A 10,918-nucleotide genomic window follows, 5' to 3' on the forward strand; every position below is an offset into this window, starting at 1 on the left:
ACTTTATCTAATTTTCTCGCTCAGCTGAGAATGATCTCGATCAAGTGAAAATGATGTCGCTTGGGCGAGAAGTTATGTTGCTCTGGCAAAAAGGATCATCCTCGCGTAGATTTGGTGTCACTTAAGAAAGAAAAGTCTCACTCAAGCAAGATGACGTGAGTAGAGGATAATTTTGAAAGATTTTGTTATTTAAGAGTCTTCCTTTACAAGACAAATTCATTCATTCTTTCTTCTTCTTACTTATCCTTTGACTCTCACAATTGGTTTTGGAGAGAAGAAAGCACGCTCTAGTCTCATTCTCAGTTCCCTCATTCCTTTCTCCAGCTAGAAAACACTTTTGAACTTCAAATCTCTGTCTCGATCTGAGTTTAGACATCATTTCCAATTGATTTTATGTAAGTTTCCTTTAGATTATACCTCTCATCTCACTTATATTTCATCATTTTCATCCTTTTTAAAAGTTACTTTACTTTGTAATGCTTAGGAAGAACTTGGTCTTTCGGATAATATCTTTCGTAAAAAACTTTGCACCCTTCCTTTTTATCTTAAGAATAACTTCATCTTAGAGACATCATCTTTCATCTCTTTGTGGTGAAAGACTCATTTCTAAGCAAGGGGAGTTGATCCCAAACCCTAAGTCCTATTTATGTGTTTTAGCTTAAAAACTTAAGCTACCTTGTTCTAAATAGTAGAGCTATAGGGTTTTCTTGAAATTATAATGTCAAAAATCGATTCTTTAATTATGGAAAACCTATGATCTATTTATTGAATCATTTAGAATAGAATTTTATAGTAGAAGTTATGAGTAAAACAAGTTTTAAAAAGTTTTCATATGACTTTGCTATTCATTACCATGTATGTACTATTATTGTTGTGAACTATTATTTTGAACAATATATGTATTAGAAGATGAAAAACAAGAAATACTAAACTTTAGGATAGATGATTTTATTAAGATCGAGAGAGTGTCCGGCAATGTATATGTGGTGTGTGGTTTAGTTTTAATGTATTTTACACTATACGATTAGGTTACGTCTGAAAGTATCCAACCTTCAGCATATTGAATTGATTTGTGTAATGCGATATTTTGAACTGTTAAGAAAGTGTGAAATTGATTGCATGTAAAACAAAATTATAAAAAGACAATTGGTACAAATGGTTATGTATGTGGATTTGGAGTTGCTTATGTCACCAAAATGGAAAGAATTATTGAGAAACCTGTGTGTCATGAAAGAGTGACAGATATGTGTGAAATAAAAAGATTCAATGCAAATTGTCACTGTTAAGTTTTCGTATGGATAGTTATAGAGATATAATGAGAATGTGGAAGATGGAACTGATTTTGGAAATATAGGAGAGATATAGGGTAGTGAATGCTATTCTAGTTATGCATAAATTAATTAGATTAAAAGTATTGTAGGCCACACACTTATTTCCTGACTCATACTCTTGACCATACTTTTGTTAAAGGGTCATATAAAAGCATATGATCTATTTGTGTGGTGGCTATGCGGCGACTACCATACCAGTATAAGTCCTTAATGACTAGGAAAGGTATATTGGCAGCGATTTTGGGCCTGTGACTACTGAAAACATCAATAAATGATGGATTAATCAGAATTGAAATAATCAAAATAGCGTGAATTCACGAATTGTATAATCAAACTGGGTTAAGTGTGCAACATTGTGCCTTATTGACTTTTGAGTGGAATTTATAGAAATGAGTTTGTTATTATTTTTAATGTATATATGTGCTTAATTAATGTTTTCTATATTATTTGATTGTTATATAAAATAAGAATTTAGTGGGGAGAAAAATACTCACCCTTACAATTACTTTCAGAAAGTGAAAATGAAGAAGTAAATGAAGAAAATCAGAGTGGTATGTTCGATGAAGATTAATCCATTTTATGATCATATTCTCAGTCGTTTTATATGAGGATAGATTTCTTCTATTAGGACTTAAATTATTCCATTGTTGTAAAATTTTAATTGAGTCCTAATTAAAGTTTATAGTAATATGTAAGTATTTTAATGTTGATTTTAGAATTTATGATATTTTGATAAACTTTGTTGTAAATAATAAATTGAAGAGTATTTATAATAATTAGTAGGTTAATGATTCTACTTGTAATCTAGTTTTGAGTTAGAAATTTAATTTACTTGCAATTGTGTAATGAACGAGAGTTATATATAAAGTTTTAAAATTTTACTAACTTCTAATATTTTAAGATTTATATAAATATGAACTTTTCTAATTCTTTTACAATCCTTACATATTTCAATTAAATTTATAAAAAATTATTTATAAGATGAGAGAAAATAGGTAAATAAATAAGAGTGTCACATATATTATTTCTTTAATTAGTAATATATATACATAGAGTATGGAGTGGAGTGACATGAGATATAGAGTAAGGAGTGACATGAATCAAAAGGATTGACATGTTACTCTTCACTTTTGAAAAAATTTCCTGATGTTCTTGTTTGTCGCTTCAACTGCACCATTCATCATTGTAATGTGAAATTTTAAAACTATCACATAATTACTTCATCATTTTATTATTTAGAGTAGTCGCATTATCAATGATTGACTTGGTAATTTATAGTGACGTATTATATCTTTTCTAACAAATCTTACGACTACATTTCAAGTTACATTGGCGTATGAAGCTATTTTGATTGATTTTGGGAAATAATCAATTGCAACAATAATGAAGTAATGATTGTTACAGGCCTTGGGTTCAATAGGTCTAATGACATCTTTTTCTTACATTGAAGGCCAGGTAATGATAGAACATTCAAATACATTGGTGGAACATTGATGTTGTCAGTGTACGTTTAACACTTATGACATGTCTTGACATGGCAAAAATAGTATACTTCTATAGTTAAATAGTAATATTCAGCCTTTAGAATCTTTCTAGCCATGACATCTATTTGCATGAGTCCCTAAAGACCTGTTATGAACTTCTTTAGTGATCTTTTAGGCTTCAATATCATTTACAATTTAAGAAGAACTATATCATGATATCTCTTATAAAACACTTCTTCATTTAGAAAAAATCTCATTGCCAATTTACTCAAAGTTGTTTTGTCATTCTTTGAGGCATTTGGTGGATACTTTCGATTTTTTATGTATTCTTTAACATGATAGTACAAGGCTTTCCGTCTAGTTCTTCCTTTATCAACTAGTAATAAGCAAATTGTTCATAACGTTGGGTCTTTATAAGTAGCATTTTAATGTATTTGAGGCATTTGCATGAGTCCCTAAAGATTCCTCATGATCTTCTTTAATGATCTTTTACGCTTTAGTATCATCTACGTATCTAAGAACTACATCATAATTTCTTTCATAAAGCACATCCCTGTTTAGAAAGAATTCCATTGTTGATCTACTTAAGATTCTTTTGTCATTTTTTAAGGTGTTTAGTGGATACTCTTTATTTTTTATGTATTCTTTAATGTCATGGTACCAATGCTTCCCATCTAGTTTTTCCTTTATCAAATGATAATAAGTAGGTTGTTCATAGTGTTGAATCTTTATAAATGACATTTCTCCATAGGACTCAATTCAAACATCAATGATGAAGTGACTAGAATATCGATTGATTGATTATTCTCGTGGGGAATGTGATAGAAGGTAATTTCATCAAAGTTTTTTTGTTAATTCTTTGATGTAAGCATGGTATGGGATTTAATTTTGCATCCCAAGTCTCCTTGTTACCTTTTAGTTAATAGATGACTAAAGTTGAGTCATTGTATACCTTGAGAATATTGACTTTTGTCTTTAAAGCAATTTAGATTCCCATAATGCATGCTTCATAGCTACATTATTTGAGCAATCAAAGAATAACCTGAGTGCTTGTTTGGCATATGGAACTGTGTATGAAATTGGATGTTGAAATTGGAATTGAGCTTCAGAATTCTTTTGAACATCTATTTGAAATTGTGATTATAATTCTATAGACTAATGTCATGAAATTCTATTATAACTAATTTGACCCACTTCAATTCCTAACTTGCACACTAAGAATGTAGAGAACTTGGTACAGCAGCTTTCTTCAAATGCTCACAGGATATACCATATCTCTGGTACTCAGAGGTTTGAGCTACCAAAAGACAGGTTAGAATAGCAAATGTATTCCGAGCTGTTGAAACCGCAAAGAATTTCAGTTTCTGCGTAGGGTTTAGCTGATACCACATTGGAAGATGTCTTAATTAAGGTTGCACGTGGTACACAGTCATTTGACACTTTGTCATACTTTCACATACATTATAGTATATGTTCTCTCTCCCAGAATTTAGTTTTGACCGAGTTTAGTAAAGTCATGTAATCTATGCAGTTAGCTCTAGGTAAATAAAACTTTAATTGTTGTATAATGTATTGTTAGTTTATGCAGGGTAAGTGGTATTTTTACTTCTAGTGTCGCTAGTGTGTATATATCAACATTGTTTTATATTATATTCCTGGTTCCCCTGGACTAAAACAAAGTAAAATCTCAAGTTCTCTGTTGTAAAATTTGTATACAATTGCGTATTTAGCAAGGAACGCAAGTGTTTTGTTTATTTTGTTAAAGCTGCAAAACTAACTTTGGTAATCGCGCAAGCATGCACTCTATCTATACAGACATGGAGTGTCATAAGAAAATGGTTATTTTGGTTTTATCTAACCCTTCCTCCTTCAATTAAAAAATTGAGAACGATATGGGCGAATGATATGGGCGTGGCAAATTCATGCTTAGCAAACAATTTACAAATTGATAAATGTCTAAACGCTGCTGATATTTCAAGTATCCAATTGAAATAGAAAATAAGACAATGCAGTAAAACAGGTAATTGGTGTGATCTATCCATGGAATGAAATTTTAGTACTCGGTATACTGAGAATTCAATCCTACCCTCACTTAAATTATAATATGTAGACTATTTTTACAAGTATTTGTTTTTTAGGTGACATCAAATGTTTTTCCAGTTGAACGAAAATTTCTTGGTCAGAATGGTTGTTACATTCTTCTTTATTTCAAATAAACTAGTAATTTTTTTCGTTTTCTAGATATTATTGGATAAAAAAACAATTAAACAAGTAATTAAAATATATTATATGATTACTTCAAAATTTAAAAAAGAGAAAGATACTGTAATTATTAATAATAAATACTCTATTATATTAGATAAAATTAAATAAAAAATCAGTTTAAAAAGAATCACGTAGAAAATTCATTAATTTGTCAAAATTTCTTATAAAATAAGAGTTACTTTTTATTATCAGTAAATGTATAGCCACTAATTATAAAAATTGTGCATTTTAGCCACTATCAATAAATGTATAGCCACTAATTACAAAAATTGTGCATTTTAGCTACAAAGTTATTTATGAATTTAGTTTATTTTAATTTTATTTTAATAATTTTTTATATATAATTATTTTTAAAAATAATTTTTTTTTATCTTATACCAAGATAACTAGTTATTCGAACTAAAAACAACACCAATGAAATTAAAAGCAAGACGAAGGACCAGAACAAATAATGTATTCTTTGATGTTCCATTACACGATGTATCAGTATCTGCTGTGATCGCAAAACTACATTCATATTTATGATTAATCTTCTAAATTTTTAATGAATTAATATATTTTAGATTCAAAATACAGTTTTAATTTATATATATATATATATATATATTATATTAGGATTGAGTAAAAAAATCAACCCCCAACCAATTTCTTTTTCTTTATTCATGAAGTAACTTTTATCAACTACTATTATTTTAATTTAAAGAGTAATTCATCTTATTGATTCCAGATATAAAAATATATACGAGATTTTTTACTGTCCGTATCTAAAAAATCTTGTTTTTTTAAACATAAAAAAATAAAGAAGTCGTCGTTGAGTTTGATCAATTAATTTATAGTAAAATTTTCTTTTACGGTCTAGGTAGACTAAACATTTGAGGGGACAATGTCTCTATATTTTAAAAGTTGATAAATAGGTCTCTAAAATCAATAATTTTTTGTTAGACTTTAATCTTATTGAGTCTGTCTCTGTATAATTTGAGTGTTATTCTTAATCAAGAATATCTATTAGAAGCTATCTTAGATGTTAGCAATTTTAGAAATTTATTTCTTTATCTTTTGATCTTAATTTAAACTTTAAATATTTTGATAATTATTTTTAATTTAAATTTTTTTTATATATTTAATTTGTCTTTTTTATTTGTCTACAAAAATTGTAGGAGAAGATAGGGATTTTCTATTTTAAGATAAAATAAGCCATTCAACTTAAAAAAGTATTATTTAATAATAATAATAATACTTGTATAGTACATCATCGATAATTCTGTAGTATATATATATATTAAAGCTAGATTAACAGAATAGGAAATAGATTTTGAGATATTTTATCCATTTACTAATTCAAAACTAATTTGACAGGAGTCAACATTATCCTAACGGCTAACAAATAACAGTGAGCTAACAAATAAGAAGATTCTCAAAACAGAATTCTGTTTTTATCTTATTTTCTCTGCTGTATATATATTTCCATGTTTTGAGCTCAAGATTCACAAAGCATTATAGAAAAACAAATTTTCTTCACACAATGTTCAAGTCCTTCTTGTTTGCAACTTTTCTCTTGGGACTTCTGCTCATTGCTCAAGCACGTGAAGATGATAAAAACATTGGGCTTTATCAACTCAAAAGAGGAAATATGCAGCTGAATTTTACAAACTATGGTGCAACAATTATCTCTGTCATTCTCCCTGATAGACATGGTGTGTTTTATTTTATGTTCTTACTTATTTATATATACTGGCTGGCTTAGTCTATGCTTTCTAATAGAAATATCACGTCTTGTTTGTCTATTCAGGTAATTTAGCTGACGTTACGCTTGGATACGATTTCATTCAGCAATACCAGGTATGATACTTCAATTGTTTTGTGATTCCATTAGCTAATTCAAAAGGAAAATTTGATTATATACTCCACCCCTCCTCCCCTCTCTTGATTTTGCTCTATCATTTGGTTCTCTATATTTCGTCTATATTTTGTTTGATTATTCTGTATATAGCATTTGATCTACCGAAATAATCTTTTACAAAAACAAAGAACCAAAGCATTGATCAAATTCAAATATAACCCAAAGTTTTCCTTTTCTTCTTTTTAATCATAGCACTTAATGTGTGGGATTAGTCTCTTGATTTGGTTCTATCATTCAGTAATATAACGATTTCTCAAACTCAAATCCTTGAAATTTGCTGCAGAATGATACATGTTACTTCGGAGCCCTTATTGGACGTGTGGCAAATAGAATTGGACACGCTCAGTTCACTTTGGATGGCAAAACCTATCAATTGCCTGCTAATGATCACGGGAACACACTCCACGGTATGATAATCCATCAAATTATGTTCCTGCTAATTGCATATAACGCCATGAGATTATGCATAATCTCATTTTTTGATTACACTAACTATTGATGTAGTTAATTATAACTGTTTGAAATATTTGTGTATACAAATATCAGGTGGAACAACAGGGTTCAGTGATGTTGTATGGACAGTAGAAAGCCACAGGGAAGATAGTCACATAACATTCACCTATGACAGTTGTGACAGAGAAGAAGGTATACTCTACTATTGTTTTGATTATAATTTAATTGTTTTTTGTGTGTACAGAATCCACTCTAACATTATTATTTATTTTTCTCTCTGAATAACAAATTTCCAGGCTTCCCTGGCCAACTCAAAGTCTCTGTGACATACATGTTAATTGGAACAAACAAATTGGCTGTGAAAATGATTGCCAATCCAGTAGACAAAGCCACACCCGTGAATCTAGCACAGCACTCATACTGGAACCTGAGGGGTCACAACAGTGGTGACATCCTCTCACACAAAGTTCAGATTTTTGGGTCACATATCACACCAGTGGATGACAAGCTCATCCCAACTGGTGAAATCCAATCTGTGAAGGGCACCCCATATGATTTCCTTGAACCAAAAGAAGTGGGTAGCCAAATCAATGACCTTCCAGGTCTATATGACATGAACTATGTCCTTGACAAAGGTAGCTCCGAGCACTTTAGAAAGGTGGCAATAATAAAAGACGATGTCTCTGGTAGAAAGCTAGAGTTATGGTCAAACCAACCTGGTGTTCAGTTCTATACTAGTGGCATGTTGAAGGATACTAAGGGCAAAGATGGAGCCATTTATCATAAGCATGCTGGTATTGCCATGGAAACACAGGGTTTTCCTGATGCTGTCAATCGTCCAAATTTCCCATCACAGATTGTGCGTCCTGGGGAGACATACAAGCACTTCATGGTCTACAGATTCACAGCTGAATAATTTGAATTTGTGAATTTTCTGATTCATTTTATGTGCAGCATGTACTTTGAATCATGATTAGCGGAACTGAGCCTATAAACTAAATCTTTATCCTATGTTTCCGTGGTTATGATATAAATAAATTATTAAGAATAACCGTGTCTTTGCATATCTGAAAATTTCATTCATATACTATGCTTTTAATCTCTTTGGTTTACTTTTCTTTTAATTTGTCAACTAGTTTGGGAGAAAAAGGAAAAGGAAGTGTGCATCGAAAAATATATTTATCTTGTTTTAAATTAGAAATATGAAGGCGATGGAGAAGAGTTTAACAAAATTACGAGCTTATAGTATTATTGTTTACGTTTTAAAAGGTTTCAAAATCATGTTACACATTTTTTTAAGTTTAAGAACTCATTTGACACTAAATTAAACTGAATAAATCAAAATTTTCTCTTTCTTTATTGTTATTGTTTGTTTTATTAATTTACACTTCTGTTTAATCTATTTTCCGCAAGTGCCTCTCTAAATATAAGGGCCAGCATTGTTAAATATAAATAAAACAAAATAAATATTTTAAAATATTAATTAATTGATACATTTAATTTTCATAATAGAAAATTAGATTATAAGAAAATGCAAGTGAAGAAATAAGAGAACTCTATTTCTAAAAGAAAGAATCTTATATAGTAAGCTAGGAGATGTCAGGGACCTGAGGGCTTTTGGCAATTAACTGGGAGACGAGTCATTGAGCCATTTATGAAGACTCATTTTGCCATACCAATACTAACGGAGAAGAGGGAACACGTGCTTGCTTTAACGTAGAATTTGATGTCAACATAAAAATTGACCCTTTGAAAGACCCTTTTTCGTAGTTCTAAAAAGATTTCTTATTCTGTTTTGATATGTGTATGTATAAATGAATTCATGCCCTTATTTAGTTTAATTCCTCTGGCCCAAAAGATTTGATTAGTTTGCTTCTATTCTTCCATCTCAAACATCCAAGTCAGTGCAAATCAGCAACACTAATTAATGGGAGCTCATTCAGCAAACAATTACTAACACTTTCAGAGAACACACTGCATATTTTTTAATGGCTGCAAAGCAAGCTTAACAAAATCAATCAGAAAAAGGCATAACGCTTGACAACTTAAAATTTTATTTTATTTTATTTATTTTTATACAAGAAATAATTGATGAAGAAATGCTAGATATATTACCATCGTTCCTCAAAATCAATCTTCTTATTTGGACATTCAGAATTTGTGTTCCGTTCCCTAACACTTAATTACTTAATGAATAACTCCTTTACGTTAAGGTAGAAAAATTAGGATAGGTGCCTCCTTAGAGAATTCTTTAATACTTATAAAATTTCATATAAACAAATATACACTACTCAGATTATTGAGACAAAAAGAGAGTCCGATGAATGCCTAAATCTACAAAGCTTGGTGAAATAAGTGAAGTACAATGTAAACCTTTGGTGCAATGATTTTCTTCAACCAAATTATTGTATTTCTTTGACGAGGTCTGAAATTTTCTTTTGATAAGAGTAGAGTAAACTTTTTTTTTCTTTTAACTTGATATACTAGGACCATGATCATGTTGGTGTTTGATGAAGATATCATATGGAAATCATATGTTTCAGCTTTTACTATGATTTTTAGTCAAATATTTTATAGGTGTGACTTTGTATTATTTGTTATAGATTAGACATGTGTTTGATAAATTAGCTTAAATCCAAATGAATGATTAATGGAATCTTAATCTAAATAAGTACAAGTGTAAATCTAACTCATGCAATCAATTACAAGGTATTTGGAGTTGATTAACATGGTTTAGACTAATATTTAGATTTTGTTCAAATAGAATTGTTTTGTGAAAGTATTGAGTTAATTGAATACATGTGCTTTGTAATTAATTACTATAGTATTTTAACAAAACTATGTCTCTCTAGTTTAATCGATTACTATGATTTCGTAATTGATTATACGTTAAAAATTCATTTGAACAAAATCCATACTTTCACGAACAATCGATTACAATAACATTTAATCAGTTACATGATATTTCTGGGCAATATACAAGCTACATTAAACACTTTAATTGGTTACCAAAGTTTAATAATAGATTAAAGTAGGTTCATTATGTTAGTTTTAAATAGCTTATCTTTTCTAACTTAAGGTGTACGATTTTCACTTTGTAGCATTTTTTACGAAACACACTTTAAGAGAGAATCAGAGGGTTATTGCTATTTCAGAGAATGTGATTGTTCATCATCAAGATTTAGTGATCATCCAATTGGTTTTATGGAAAAAAATGAAGAATTTTTGCACAAACGAAGGTGTAATCAATTCTTATCTTTGTTCTTTCATTTTTGTTCATAAATAATATGGAAATGATTTTTCCATAGGTTTGAGAATCATAGTGTTTGATTCTTGATTAAAATTTTTCTTGTAGGGTTCAAGAAAAGTTTAGAATCATAGTGTTTGATTTTGATTTTATTTTTCTTGTAGGGTTCAAGAAAAGTTTAGAATCATAGTATTTGATTCTAGTTTTAATTTACTTCTAGGGTTCAAGAATGGTTAAG

General features: G+C 29.6%; 1 protein-coding gene across 1 annotated transcript; it reads left to right on the forward strand.

The window, feature by feature from the left end:
- The first annotated feature begins 6,602 nt into the window (after positions 1-6,602).
- Positions 6,603-8,349, forward strand: LOC113851723 (aldose 1-epimerase-like). The gene is made up of 5 exons (XM_027482199.1): positions 6,603-6,774; positions 6,870-6,919; positions 7,264-7,387; positions 7,527-7,625; positions 7,730-8,349. The coding sequence occupies exons 1-5, from the start codon at positions 6,603-6,605 to the stop codon at positions 8,347-8,349; spliced, it is 1,065 nt and encodes a 354-aa protein (XP_027338000.1).
- The last annotated feature ends 2,569 nt before the right edge of the window (positions 8,350-10,918 follow it).

The sequence above is a fragment of the Abrus precatorius genome, unplaced genomic scaffold (genome assembly GCF_003935025.1).
Source record: "Abrus precatorius isolate BTA unplaced genomic scaffold, Abrus_2018 Scaffold10, whole genome shotgun sequence".
Classification (NCBI taxonomy): domain Eukaryota; kingdom Viridiplantae; phylum Streptophyta; class Magnoliopsida; order Fabales; family Fabaceae; genus Abrus; species Abrus precatorius.